This window comes from Dama dama, chromosome 4, assembly GCF_033118175.1.
Source record: "Dama dama isolate Ldn47 chromosome 4, ASM3311817v1, whole genome shotgun sequence".
Lineage (NCBI taxonomy): Eukaryota > Metazoa > Chordata > Mammalia > Artiodactyla > Cervidae > Dama > Dama dama.
This window is the reverse complement of record NC_083684.1, coordinates 16,374,313-16,388,334: the sequence shown is the minus strand read 5'-3', so window position 1 is coordinate 16,388,334 and position 14,022 is coordinate 16,374,313. Positions and strand designations below refer to the sequence as shown.

At 61.0% G+C, this 14,022-nt stretch overlaps 2 protein-coding genes across 4 annotated transcripts in view; both read right to left on the bottom strand.

Moving 5' to 3' along the window:
- Positions 1 to 3,112, bottom strand: part of NECAB2 (N-terminal EF-hand calcium binding protein 2) — a 43,718-nt gene extending 40,606 nt beyond the window's left edge. The window contains exon 1 of one of the 3 annotated variants that reach the window (XM_061138289.1): positions 3,047 to 3,112. In XM_061138289.1, coding sequence (XP_060994272.1) covers positions 3,047 to 3,112 — 66 coding nt within the window. Of the gene's footprint in view, positions 1 to 1,324; positions 1,559 to 3,046 lie in introns of those variants that run through there. The other 2 variants (XM_061138288.1, XM_061138290.1) reach the window with 2 other exon arrangements.
- Positions 3,113 to 3,255: 143 nt separating this feature from the next.
- On the bottom strand, positions 3,256 to 13,822 carry OSGIN1 (oxidative stress induced growth inhibitor 1). Its single transcript, XM_061138286.1, has 6 exons — positions 13,673 to 13,822; positions 9,794 to 9,898; positions 8,379 to 8,515; positions 7,244 to 7,435; positions 6,936 to 7,027; positions 3,256 to 4,218 (listed from the first exon to the last, which is right to left on the bottom strand). Exons 2-6 carry the CDS (start codon positions 9,858 to 9,860, stop codon positions 3,270 to 3,272), a joined length of 1,437 nt encoding a protein of 478 aa, XP_060994269.1. The 5' UTR covers positions 9,861 to 9,898; positions 13,673 to 13,822; the 3' UTR covers positions 3,256 to 3,269.
- Positions 13,823 to 14,022: the final 200 nt, after the last annotated feature.

Here is a 14,022-nt window from a genome sequence, read left to right as displayed (position 1 = left end):
TCCAGAGCCCACGTCCTGTCCTGTGTGAAGGGGTGGGGGGCGCCTGAACAGAGCTCTCCGCTGCAAGGGCTTTCAGCTGTAAACTCCACTGGGGCTTTGAGAGGGTTCACCTGTGCCGGCGCGTGTGGGCTGTGTGTGAGCGTGTTCTAAGAAGCCCGGGAGCCACGGCCACTCACCGCAGATCCCCCCCTGCCCTCTCGGCTCCGAGCCAGCGATGGGGGCTCCAACAGGAACGTGGGGGAGGGGGGCGGGGGCGAGAGGAAACCCACACTGTTCCCCACTCAGCAGGATGTGATACACACACCTCTCCCAGAAACCCACCCACCTCACACAAACATGGCACCCCCACCCCCGTGTCACCCACCACGGAGGACCCTCATTAGGACAGGCACACCCCACTGCCACGCTGCCCTTGAGGTGGGCAAAGCTCCCTCCACCCCTCCCAGCACTCCACGGGGGATGCCCCCCGACCCTGGCAGCCACCCACCCTGTAGAAGCTCCCTCCTACGGAGGGAAGTGGGTGGGAGGGTGAGCTGGGGCGGTTTGGGCCCCAGAGGGCGTGGGGGAGGAGGAGGGAAAGGAAGGGGAGGGATGGGGTGGAAGGGGATCAAAGACAGACGGCTCAGAATGGAGTGGTGGTCCTCAGAGAGGATGGGGGATGGCTCCAGTCCTACTGAAAGGAGAGGGGAAGACAGGTGGGGAGGGGGCTTTGCTTTTAAAAAGATGGTGCTTGAGGCAAAAGGGTTGAGGATACAAGGGCTTAGGGTCCAGAGCTCGGACATGAAAAATGGCCCCGGACCCAGGGACTGTGTGTGTGATGGGGTGGGTTGGGGGGAAGAGTCTTAGAAAAGCAAGGACGGGGGGCAGGGGTCCGGGGTGGGCAGGAGGAGGGACCGACGGCGGTCCGGGACGCGAGTCCCGGGAAGGAGCGGGGTGAAGGATGAAGTGCGGGCTGGAGAAAGATGAGGGTTTGGCCAGGACAGAAGTAGGGGGCGGTGGCCGGGTCGAGGGCCTCCAGGGTCCCGGCTCCGAGAACGTGGAGATCCCGAGAAGGGGAGGGAGGTAAAGGGGTCGTTCCAGTCCGAGGACGAGAAGGACCCGCACGGAGACCGGCCCGGGGGGCAGAGCAGCTGGGGGCCGCGATGTGTACAAGGAGGAGCCGGTGGATCCCGCTCTGGACCGCTGCGGGTGGGGGCGGGCGTCCCTGCCTGGGGACCCCTGCCCTCCAGGGAGAAGGGGGTCTTGCAGGTGCCGGCGGGGACCCGGGAGCGCGGCGTCCGCGTCGCCCGCGGGGGAGAACGGGTCCCGGCCCGCGCGTACTCACGTCCAGGATGACGGCGGTGCCCCCGCGCGGCGAGGCGGGGCCCGGGTAGGGGCCGGGGTCCGCGGCTGGGGTGTCGGGGGTGTCGGGGGCGTCGGGGGCCAGCGGCGCCCGGGGCTCGCCCATCCTGGCGCCCACCCAGCGCAGCAGCCCGCCCAGCGCCCGGCCCTGCGGCGGCGGCTCCCGGAGCAGCCTGTGCGCGCCGGCCCTGCACAGGCGCGCCGCCCGCTCGCACATCGCGCCGCGCCCGCCGCCGCCGCCGCCCGGAAGCCCGCCGACCCCCGCCCGGCCCGCGGCCCGCCCCCGCGCGACCCCCTCCCCGGCGCCGCCCGCCGCCGCCGCCCGCGCGCCCCGCCCTCCCTCCCTCTGCCCCCGCGGCCGCGGCCAAGCGGGGACGGGCCGGCGCCGGGGGACGGGAGGGGGGGCGCCGCTCCGCCCGGACCCGGAGCCACGTGCCCCGTGGGCCACCGCCCCCGCCCCGGGCGGCCGGGCGCGGCAGCAGGGGGCTGCCGGCAATGGGGTGCAGGGCTGGGGAGCTAGACCCCGGCCCGGCCGCGGAGGGGGCTGCCTGGCAGGCGCGGGGTGGTGGAGGGTATGGCTTCGGGGGTGCATCCCTGGGGGCTGCCCCCATTCCGAAAGTCTCCCCCTGCCCGCCCCCCGGAAGAATTGCCCCCCTCCCCCGCGCCGTGGCGCCGCCGCCGCCGGGGCCGGAGCGCCGTGTCCGGCGAGCCCGGAGCGCCCTCTGCCGGCTGCAGCCCAGGGAACGCGCGCCCACACACCGGGGCCACTTTCTCCACTCCGCAAGTACCCACTCGTCCCTTCCACAGGGTGCACGCCCCTCAGACCTCCCCCGCGCGTTAACGCCCAGAACTAGTCTTCCCCACCCCTGGAACACCCTCTTCCCCTTATACTCCCCATGTCCATCCTTCCAGACCCCACCCACCGAACCAGAGAATTAAAGGAGCCCCTGCTGGGTGCTAGGCCTGGTGGCCGCACTGGGTTGCAAGAACAAGGGAAAAACAGAGGAGGGCTTGCCTTGGCCTCCTGGAGCTTACAGCCAAGTGGGCGGAGCCAGATACTGGAATGATCCCACAAATAATGAAGAGTGAGAACTGAACTGCAATGAAGGGGTGGAACCCTGACCCACTAGAGTGGGCTCTACCTTCAGGCCACGGAGGGGCATATGTCAGAAGAGGCTTCCTAGAGGAAATGGTCCTTATGCTCAGAGACTGTAAGAAGAGGAGGAGTTAAAGAGAGGATGGGGAAGTTCCCTGGGCTAGAGCTTAGCCTGTGCAAAGGCCCTGTGGCAGGTTCAAGTGTGGAGAACACAGAGGATCCACTGAAGGGAGAGGGAGTGAGCGGGACTAGACCCGAGGGGTGGGCGGGGCTGGGAAAGCCTCCCCAGCACCCACTCCTCAGTCACATCTGCCCTTCCCCTTGGGACACCGCCCAGTGTCCCCCAGCCCCGGGACCCTCTCCCACACAACCCTGTGCTTCTGCCCCTGCTCTGACTCCCCAGCTCCCGGGGTCAGGGTCCTGGGCACCTGGCCCCCTCCCCAAGCAGAGAGTCCTCAGACACAGGAGTGGAGGCAGGCGCTGGTTTTATTTGGGACCTGATTCTGGAAAGAGCGGGGCCTGGAAGTCCTCCTGGCTCGGTGCTCCGCGGGCCCTGGTGATCCCAGCTCACACGGGCCACTTCACCCCCAATTACAGCTCTGGGCCTACCGTGTCCTGTGGCCACTGTTTCCACCCTGGTCTGAGTCCGGGAAGTCTGGGTTTCCCACTCTTCATCTGAGAGGCCTGTGGCGTGGGCTCATGGCTGCTCCTGTCTCCTGCAGGAGAGGCCCCCTCCCATCACTGGGGCATCTTGGGACGCACTGTGCATCCGGCAGGGCTGTGGTGATCTCCCTCCTCTTAGGGCCTGGGTGTAACGCTGCCGGGCCAGGTGCTAGGGTGGCTTCCTGGCCTCCTTCCGCAGCAGGGAGCTGGCCACGGCCAGGGCCCCGCCCTGCACGAAGCGCACAAAGTTGTCCCCGGCCAGCGGCCCCACGGCGTACAGACCCTCCTGGTGGATGCTCTGGTAGGTGAAGGGGTCCACCTCAATGGGGTTCCTCTTGGCACTCAGGGGCTGGTCAGGGTCCACGGCGAGGTCGGCGCCTGCCCCCGGGAGGAAGGACAGATTGGGGTGGGAGCCGATGAGCACCAGCACCAGGGCCACGCCGAAGACCTTCTGGAGGCCCTGGGGGTCGCGGAACACGGCCTGGCGGTCCTCCTTGAGGAGCAGCAGCTGGTGCTCTGGGAGGCTGCGGTAGCCCTCGTAGGGGCTGGGCGACAGGATGGACTGCTCGCGCATCATCTGGTGAACCTTGTGGTACTCGGGGTACAGCATCTTGGGCAGCTGGTTGAACACCAGGCCGGGGTCGTCCACGGGCCGGCGGAAGGCGTGGATCACAGGGACGTTGTAGTGGCGGGCGTAGAGGACCGCGTCTGCGGCCGACAGCCCCGCCCCGATGATGAGGACAGGGTCCGAGGACGGGGACACCGTGCCTGCCCGCGTGGCCGCCTCCAGGGCCGACAGGTCGTGGTGGACGAAGGGCAGGGCCTCCCCAGGGACGCCGAGGCGGGCCGGGCTGTCAGACGTGCCTGTGGCCAGGACTATGTTGCGGGCACTCAGGGAGAAGGACTGCTGGCTCTGGTCCTCGGTGGTCACGGAGCCGCTCACCTGGAAGAGCGGGCTGGGGTCCCGGGCCCCAGGGCTGCTGGGCTCGGGCGTCCCCCACTCCACGGCCGTGACCACGGCGTTGGACACGAAGTTGTGGCTCAGGTCCTTCTTGATCACGTAGTCGCTGTAGTAGTGGGCGATGTCGCCGGCCGTGGCCCGGCTATTGCGAAGACCTCTGGGGGAGGGGAGGACGAGGAGGCGTGAGTGTCAGTGGACTGGGGTGGGACTGGGGCGGTCATCGGGTGGACAGGCTGGAGTCAGGCCCTGGAGTGTGGCTGCACCACCCCTGGGCGTAGGACTTGCTCAAGGGGTTCAGCCCCTCTGAGCTGTAAAAACCTCTCTTTTCTGTACAATGGAGCTGATGAGGGTGGGGTTGAGAGTGTGGCCTCTGGTGCCAGAGGGCCTGGGTCCTGTGGGAACCCCCTGCCTCAGTCCCTCATTTGCAAAATGACCGCGGTGACAGCACTTGTCCCCTGCCGTCGTTGAGAGGCTCAGATGACAGGAGTGAAGGGTTTAGACTAGAACCTGACAGGCTGTGAGTGACGCGGGGTTGGCCATGACACTTTCCTCCAATACTGACCAGTATTCTATGTGCATTGGGGTAGGATTCCATTTTTATAAAGTTCACACAGATAAAGCTCATCTATGGAGTTATACATTCAGAGAGGGGTGGCCTCTTAGGAAGGGGGTGATTGGGAGGGGCCTGAGGGGGGCTTCTGGGGAGAAGGGGTCTGCTTTTTGAGTTTGGGTGACTGAAACGTATGTGTATCCACTTTGAGAAATTACATCCACCTGCAGGCATGTGAATTGTGTGTTTCTATATGTGCTTATATTTCAGTGAAGAACTAGGTTGAATAATAACCCACATAGAGCACTTAACACAGTCCTCAACACACAGTACCAGCCGTGGCTGTTGTTACTGTTATTTTTGTTGTTATTATCACTCTTGCTATTATTACCACCTTTTCCAGGGCTGTTGCCAGTGGGTGAGGCATAGACGATGCCATCTCGGCTCCTCCCTGTAGCTTCCCAGGTGACCTTCAGTGAGTTCCCTTCACTGACTTGTGGACATGTTGTTTTGGATTAACTCAAAGGGAATCTTTTGTGACACATCGTCAATACAACCCGTCAGTAAGGACGCAAGATTGTAGGTGAGCTCAGATATCCCTTAAGGCCACTGCAGCCAACCCAACTCATTAGGCTGCTCCTGAAACTGGAACTCTGGAATTCACGGCTGTGGGTTGGTCATTTCCACTCCTCTGTTTTAGTAGAAAGTGTTTTAAAGGGCTGTCCTAAGAGGATGTTGCACCCAGGGTTCCTTATAATAATGCACATTGGAAAGAATGAAAGCTCTGTGACTGGGGAGTGGTTTAGGAACTGCGGCAGCACCATGAGGACAGGGGGTGCGTCTGTTGTGGCTTTTGGCTCTGACATCCAAGCACAAGGGCTGGTGTGTAGGAATGAGTGGAGCTGCCCGCCCCTCTCGGGAATATTACATGGCCGTGTGACAGCATGGCTGCAGTCACTGTGTAATCACCATGTGAGATCCTTGTGACATAACGTTATATTTTAAGAGTAGGACAGGAAAGGGTGTGTCTGCTGAAATTTACATTCCTGTCTGTCTGTTAACACATCACTACACCGGCCTGGATGTCTTTCTACCACATTTGCTGGGGCAAAAAATATTTGTGTCAAAAGGACAGACCATGAACTCTGGAGGGATGGAACAGAGTTTCCAGAGACGTCAAGCGAGGTTTCCAATAGATCAACTGCCTACTGGGTGGCTGAGCACCGAAGAATTGATGCCTTCGAACTGTGGTGCTGGAGAAGACTCTTGAGAGTCCCTTGGATAGCAAGGAGATCTAGCCAGGCAGTCCTTAAGGAAATCAATCCTGAATATTCATTAAAAGGACTGAAGCTGAAGCTCCAATACTTTGGCCACCTGATGGCGAAGACCTGACTCATTGGAAAAGACCCTGATGCTGGGAAAGATTGAAGGCAGGAGGAGGAGGGAATGATAAAGGATGAGGTGGTTGGATGGCATCACTGACTCGATGGACATGAGTTTGAGCACGCTCCGGGAGATGGAGGAGGACAGAAGAGCTTGGTGTGCTGCAGGCCATGGGGTCACAAAGAGTCGGACACGACTGAGAGATTGAACAACAGGCCCCCTGTCAGAACCCAGAGGGAGGAGAAAACGTTCAAGGGCAGATGCCACCCTGAGCACTGGGCGACTTTACGCCCTGTGCCCCGGGATAAGCAGGGGCTGGCATCTGTTGTGATTCGGCTGTCTCTCTGGGGTGGTGAGAAGTGTGCAGTGTGGTCATTATGGAGCAGGAAGTGGGATGGGAAGAGAACCCTCCGAGGTGCGGCAGTGCTGGGGAGGAGTGCGGGGTTAGGAGTCAGCTGTCTTTTTTTTCTCAGTTTCCAATTTCCTGTACTGTGGTTATGTTTCTAATGCAAAATCAATTTTAAAAAGTGCATCCGATTGATTAGCTGACTGAGAAAAAGAGACGGTTGCAGGCCAAGCTCAGAATATCGGGAGGGGCTGCGGGAGGCCAGAGGACCGGGGAGCCTGGGCCAGAGGCTCCAAGGCAGGATGTGGGGGGCAGGGGCCAGTGGTCAGCTCTCCTTAGAGCCTGGGATGCTACAGGGAGGCCCAGTCGAGATTGAGAGGCAGGAGCACTGGACGGGGAGTCCTGGGGAGCCCAGCTCTGCTGCTTACCGCCTGTGCGGCCCTGGGCAAGTCCTTTCCCCAGCCCGGGCCGCAGCGTCCCCCTCGAGGGCAGGCTTGATGAGCCCCTGAAGCCCCTTGACCTCTGGCTCCTGGTTCAGTGTCGGGGGCGGGCTCGGGTCTTCCCTGCCCACCGTGGCTTTCCAGGGAACCCTCACCTGCGCTTCTTGCACATCCAGTCCTTGACCTGCAGGTCGGGGAGCCCCATCCACTCGCCTTGGCTCAGGGTCACCATGGAGCCTTCAATGGACTAGGAGTGAAGGAGAGCAAAGTCCAGGTCTCTGCTGGCCCCCAGCTGCCCCAGGGCTGGAGAGCAGGGGAGGCCTCAGCTGGGGCTGGGGGTGGGCGGAGGGGAGGGTGGAGGGGGCAGTGGGGACCAGTAGGGAAAGGTGGGGAGTGCAAGAGCCCTGACCTGCGTTAGGGAGGTTTGGTGCAAGTCCCCGCACCCCGTCCAGGCCCCACTCACATGCCAGGCGCCCCCAGGCGGGTTCCGGCCCAGGACCAGATGGGGGATGGCTCGCTCCTTCTGGTGCCTCCAGGTAAGGACAGACTCCACGCTGCCCCCAAAGTCCGTGTCTGGCCGCAGGAGGGTGTCAAAGAGCAGGGCCACAGGGCTTTGGCACCGGCCTTCCAGGCCTTCGGACAGGTAGTCTAGGTCCTGGAGTTGGGGGCGCGGGGGAGGGCAGGTCAGAGGGGCCCCTGGAGGAGGGCCGCCTGGTCTCACCTTCCCTCCCTCATATCGGGGTGTCAGATGAGCTTGGGAAATGCTGCCTCCCTGAAAGCCATCACACACGGCAGCACACTAAAGGCTCTGACAAGCCCTGCGGTGGCATTTACCCGCTTAGATTCGCCAAACCCAGCGTTTCTCAGCTTTACTGGAGCACAAACGTTTTTCTCTGCGGATTGTACTGAGGGACGGGTGACCTGTTGGAGGCATTCCGGGAAATCCCTATCTAGACCCCATGGTGGCTTACTTCCTCATCCTCCAGCTCCGGGGTGGAGGGGCCCAGCTTGATGGATGCTGCCTGAAGGGGCTGCGCTGAGTGACCTCCTGGGAGGCGAGGGGTGTGGGGGGGGGTGCTGGTCGGCCCTCCCGAGCAGGGGCTAGTAGGTCTGCAGTATCCAGGACTGGGGTCCTCAGCTATGGCTCCGGGGCTGGGGGGCTCATCCTGTGTGTGGTGGGATGTCCCGGCATCCCTGGCCTCAACCCTCTAAGCCAGTGGTGTCACCACTCTGGGCGTGACAACTGAAACTGTCTCTAGATGGCCAAGCGTCCCCAGGAGAGCAAAACCGTCCTGGGTTTAGAATCGCTGGACTAGGGGAGGCGAGGCGAGCTGACGTCTTAGCTGCCACCCCTCTTTCCCTGTTTCTGTGGCTTCCCATGTCTCACACACGCATCCTGTTGTTTCTTGGCTGTGCCACATGGCTTGTGGGATCCTACTTCCCTGTCCAGGGATCGAACTCTGAGCCCGACAGTGAGAGCACCGAGTCCTCACCAGTGGACTAGCGGGGACTTCCCACAAATGCAGCTTTTTTATTTTTGCCTGGGAGAGTTTCCCTGCAGTGGGGGTGTCCGCCCCTGTCCCAGAGCTCAAGCCCACCTGGTCCATGATGGAGACCCCTGGCGCCTCTGAGAGCTTCCTCTGCAGCAGGGGGTGCGGGTGGATGGCATCCGGCCTCACGTAGGGGGTGTAGCCTGAGAGCAGGTAGGACAGGCAGATGCCCGAGGGACCATTGCCTGGGGAGAAAGGGCGCAGTCAGAGGGCAGAGCGTTGGAGCCCCGAGACCACGACCACCACCGAGAGCTCCGGTTTTGATCTGTCTCATTCCCTGATTTGCTCTTCACTCATAAACAAAAACAAAGCATCTATTAGCGCTGCACCACTTTAACAAGAGAGCTGTGGAAATAACCACTGATGTTCACTGAGTGCTTACTATGTGTCAAGCTTTGTGTTAAGTGATTTAAAAAAAATTTTTTTCCAATGTGGACCATTTTTAAAGTCTTTATTAAATTTTTAAAAATAATATTCTGTTTGATGTTTTGGTTTTTTGGCCTCAAGGCATATGGGATCTTAGCTCCCAGACCGGGAATCAAATCTGCTCTCCCTGCATTGGAAGGCGAAGTCTGAACCATTGGACCTCCAGGGAAGTCCCCACTGATTTTAACAACAAAATAATAAGGCTACTGCTGCTGTAACAAGCCTCTCTGTAGCCTGGAAGTCCAGGCATTATCCCACTGAGCCAGGTGCATGCTACTTTTCCTCCTTTGCTAGGAGAGGATGCTGGAGCACAGAGAGGCTGAGTAACTTGCCTGTGGTCACAGAGCGGCAAGACTGAGACCCTGAGACTACCAGGAACAAGCCCAGTTCTCTAGGACCGACCTTGCGGTGGGTCCGAGGGATGTGGAGAACACTGCAGCACGCAGGACGATGTGCTGACTGGGTGAGCTCGGGGGCAGGGGTGCTCCGGACGGGTGCTAAAGCCACCCGTGGTGGGGCCGCCTGCTCGCAGGTCCTAATGAACCCCAGGACTCACCAGTGGCCCTTCGTGGGCAATTAACCTCGTGACATCACTTCTTATTTGCCCTTCTCTTATCTTGTGCTGTCCTGAGTCCTACTTATGGAGACAACGGTTAGGATGAACCATGTGAAATTGCTGATGCTCAACCGTCCTGAACTTACAAAAATGGCCATTTCACGTGGTTCAACCTGATGCTGGCCTGGAGGGCGGGGACCTCTGTCCCCCCTTTCTGCAGACCTGAGGGCGGGACACATGCAGCTGCTGTGTCCCCTCACTCAGGCACCCAGCGCAGGGGAAACACAGGCCAGCTGCCCACTCATCACCAGCAGCCCACCCCCCCACCCCACCGGGCAGCCTCTCCAGCTCATTCTGCTCCAGCCTTGCGGGTTCCTGGAAGGACTGTTTGGAGTGATGTTTTAGAAACTGCTGAGCAGAGCGCTGAGTGGACGCTCCTGACCTCAGACCCCCCACCCCCCCTGCCTTGAGCAGCACTCACCAATGATGATGACCGGGAGGGGCTCTGAGCTGCAGGCACCAAGGTGGTCCTTCCTCCGGTTGCTCATGGCTGCGGCTGGTGGGGGGCGTGGGGCTGGCAGCCGACCTGGGGGCACAGGGGAAGAGGGGCCGCTTGCTGAGCCTGGGGGTCAGGCGGTCACTTCCCAGCTGCAGGGTGACCTCCCGCTGGCCTCAGGGTCAAGTCCAGGATCCTCCCTGAGTCTTAGGATGATGCTCCCCTCTCACACCTGCTACCTCCTAAACAGGCCCAATAATGCAGGGCTCCCTCCCCCAGCCTGGTCGTCTCCCGCTCTCTGAGCCTCACTCCACACTCCCATCTCATCACGGATGGGAACGGTTGTTTCGTCGCCAAGTTGTATCTGACTTTTGTGACCCCATGGACTGCAGCACGCCAGGCTTCCCTGTCCTTCACCATCTCCTGGAGTTTACCCAAACTCATGTCCATTGAGTGGGTGATGCCATCCAGCCATCTCATCCTCTGTCATCCCCTTCTCCTCCTGCCCTCAATCTTTTCCCAGCATCAGGGTCTTTTCCAATGAGTTGGCTCTTTCTTGAAGCAAGCCCTGCCCAGCACGTCTGTGACAGCCACACCCCCACCTCACAAGTCAGCCCTCAGGTCTTCAGTGGACCTGGGCCTGGAGAGGCGCTTCTGAACTGGTGACAATGGGCCCATTCCTGGACCTCTCTGGGTCTCGGTTTCTTCATCTGTGTAATGGGAATGATCACAGTCTCTACCTCATAGGTTTGTTGGGGGGTGGGGGGACACAGGGAGGTGCTGTACATGGAGTACCGATCTGGAGAAAATGGGCCATTGGGAAGAGCCCAGGGCTCAGGGGCTGGGCTAGAACAGACAGACACGCGCGGGAAGCCCGAGCCTCTCGGTTTGGGAAGAAATGCCTTTAAACCAGCTCGTCTCTGGAGCGCCGGCGCCCTCTTCTGGCCACAAGCCCAAATCACTCCGAGGGACCCAACCCCAGAACTTGAAGCTGCAGGTCTCTCCAGGTGAGTCCAGACCCACCTTCTCCACGTCCCCCAAGCACAGCTTTGCCTGAACAGTCCGCGCACACCTCTCGGCCTGTCGCCAGGGAGACTGGGGGCTCACAGCAAGTGAAAGGGTGAGTCGGTGGCCAGACAGCCACGAGCAGCCAGGGATGGGGTCCTAGCACCACCGGCCTTCAGAATTCTTCCAGGAAAAAGCTTAAGTCTGGATTTTTATGTGAATTCCCTGATTTGGGAGAGTAGGCAACTGATTCACGTTTTTTGCAGATCTTGAAGGGGCTGAGGGAGCACAACCGAGGCCGACATGTGACCTCTGATGTGCTAAGAGTGACAGCAACACCAGCGTCCCCCACCGGGCATAGGGGTGGGGGACGGCCGGAGGGGCTGGCCGGAGGCCCTGGGTGTCACTCTCACTGCACCCACCCACAGCACTTTACAGTTTGCAAGGAGAGGAGCTTGCAGCTAAGCCACAGCATCTGGGCCCTGCAGGCACCCTGAGAGGCAGGCGCCGTCATCTCCAGCTGACAGGTGAGGACGGGCGGCTCGGAGGCAGCAGGGCGCCTCGGGCCTCACAGGGGGATGTGCCCTCCGGTCTCCTGAGAACCGCCTCAGTGGGGCCTGGGACGTGAGCTGTGTCCCCCATCAGGGACCCCTTGGCCCACTCCACGCCTGGTTCCCTGCAGGGACCCTGCTGTCCGCCCTGGGGTGACAGCGCTGCCACACAGGACGACCAGCATTTCTGAACTTGTGTGGGGTGAGTGGGTGCTGAGCATGCCCTAAACACTTGACCACATTCACCAACTTAACCCATATTTAACTGGCTTGTTAGACGTACTCTCACGACCACGCCCATATTACAGATGGGGAAGCTGAGGCCGAGCAAGCGTCTCACCGTCCTGGACGGCTTGTGGGGAATTTGCCACAAGGTGTGCAGGCTGAACTGGTTTTGAGCCCAGGCTGCCCTGTGCAAGGGCCTTCTCACGCCCCCTGAGGCAGTGTGACAGAGGCCCCCGCAGGCTGAGTGCAACTCTGTCCTGGTGCTGGTGTCGGGGATGGGGGCCACGGGGCTGGTCCTCCAGCTGGGAGGGGACAGCGTCTCACTGACCTGCCGGTGGCCCTGGGGCAGGGGCTGTGGTTCCTAGAACACGCCCTTCACACAGCCGGGGCGCCGCGCTGCTGTCCTCACTGACCCCGGGAACACCAGCAACAGGACGCAAGTGACGTCCCCGTCACAAGCTCCTTTCCCATCAGCAGCTTTCATCCTCACGGAACCCACTTTACAGACGCGCGAACTGAGGCTCAGGGCGGTGAGGCCATGCCCCCGAGGTTACAGAGCCAGTGGGTAACGAATTGAGAGTTTGGTCCCTGGACACCCCACAGCCCACCACACTGGGTGCCCACGGAGCGCCCACCCCAGGCCAAGTCCTTCTCTGCTCCGTCCCTGTGAATCCTCCCAGCACCAGTAAGGGGGGTTGTTTGCAGGAGCCTCCGTTTACAGATGAGGAACCACAACGGACTGCCCCGTCTTCACGCTCCCAGGAGGAAGAAGGCCCCATTCACCACCAGGGCTTTTGGACCCCACGTCCAGTGCTCATGCCAGAAACTTCTGGATGCCACATGCGCGAGGTCACCACCCAGAGGCTGACCTGAGCGATTACTTCCTGTGTGGCGATACACACAGGGCCCAAGTCCCGAGACGCGGAGCTCTCGAAACCTCCTCGGAAGAACGCACGCTGCCAAATTTCCATTTGAAAGTGTAACTTCCTATTTCTCACACACTGTTTAGTTTTGGGAAGCTGGGAAGGTCAGTTTCCAACGTCCCTCTGGTTGAAGATGGCAAATGTTGACATTAAAAAGGCCTTCGAGTTCACAGGAGAAAAGAAGTGCAAAAGAAATGGGAATAATCATGCTTTCCTGGATGTGGAGCATAGAGTTTGGAGCATTGCAATTTGTAGGGTTATTGAAGATTAAACTGCTCTAAGACTTAGGACACCTGTATGGCTACATTTATTGAGCACCTGTGGTATTTTTGCTCATTTCACTTTAATGACAACCCTCCTACCCCACTCCATGGATTTTTTTTTTTTTCTTTCTGTTATCCCTATTGCCCAAAGGGAAAAACTGGGGTCAGGAGGGAGGTCTCTCTTCCAGGAATGTTGGAGACCACACCCCAAACCCTGCCCTGTGACACCTGTCGGAGTCCCCTCTGAGGAAGACGGCACAATAGTGCCCCCGGGAAAGTGCCATGAGGCTGGGGCAGGGAAGGATGGGGAGGTGCTCCGTCAGCCCGAGTGCCACCTGCCAAGCACCAGGGTGAGCCCTTGGCCGCGGCGCCCACCCCACGACACCAGCACCCCCAGAGCCTCCCCCACCTGGAGCCCCAGGAGCTTTCCAGACCCTCTGAAACCCCAGCCCTCATTCCCGGCACCCCCAACCCTCCTGTGAGAAGCCAGGTCCCCCTCGACCCTGGGGGCTCGGTCCCATGAGAGCAGGAGAGGCGGGGACCGGAGGGCAGCACCCAGCCTGCCCGCAGGACCCAGTGGCCTCGGGGCTCCGGGCAGCCGGCCTGGGCTGGCCACACCTCTCTTTCCTGCCTGGAGTAGCATCACGTGGGCTGGGGTGAACTCCCAGCAAGCCAACCGGCAGGGCAGCTGTCGGTGGAGGGTGCCAGGCACCTGGAGATGGGCATGGCCAGGAGGGGTGGGGGAGGATCTCGGGGGTTGCGGAGGTCATGCTGGTCGTGGGGAGCCAGGGTGGACCACCCTCAGGACCGCCTGGGGTCCCCCTGCCTGGCTCCAGGGCCCTGCCCTGGTCAGGCTACCTTCTCCCACCTCCCCCAAGCCTCGCCCGGATCACTCACCTGACAGGCCGGGGTCGAGGACACTGGGGAGCGCGGTCAGGCCTCTCGGAGAAACGAGGGTCAGGGAGCCGACTGAGGGAGCGGGACGCACATTACCCCGTGGGGATCCAAGAGGGTGCGAGAGGCCGGGAAGCCCGGGTATTTCAGGGGCTGGGAAGAGGCGGGCGGAGGGCGGGGCCAGGAAAATCACTTTCATAAGCGTGAGTCAGCAGGGGCCCCTGGATGAATGAACTTGCACACTTGAGGGCGGGCGGTCACGTTGCCAGCCTCGGGGGACGGCCCTAGAGGGCCCACCCCGGGGTGGTCCATGGTGAGGAGGCGGGGCGGACACCGGCCAGGCTGAGCCAACC

Coding starts and splice junctions, on each gene's coding strand:
- OSGIN1 (XM_061138286.1), bottom strand. CDS start 9,860: ATGAGCAACCGGAGGAAGGACCACCTTGGTGCCTGCAGCTCAGAGCCC. Junction 8,516..9,793: donor CCTCCCGGTCATCATCATTG/GTGAGTGCTGCT, acceptor CTTTCTCCCCAG/GCAATGGTCCCTCGGGCATC. Junction 7,028..7,243: donor CGCCTGGGGGCGCCTGGCAT/GTGAGTGGGGCC, acceptor CTTCACTCCTAG/TCCATTGAAGGCTCCATGGT.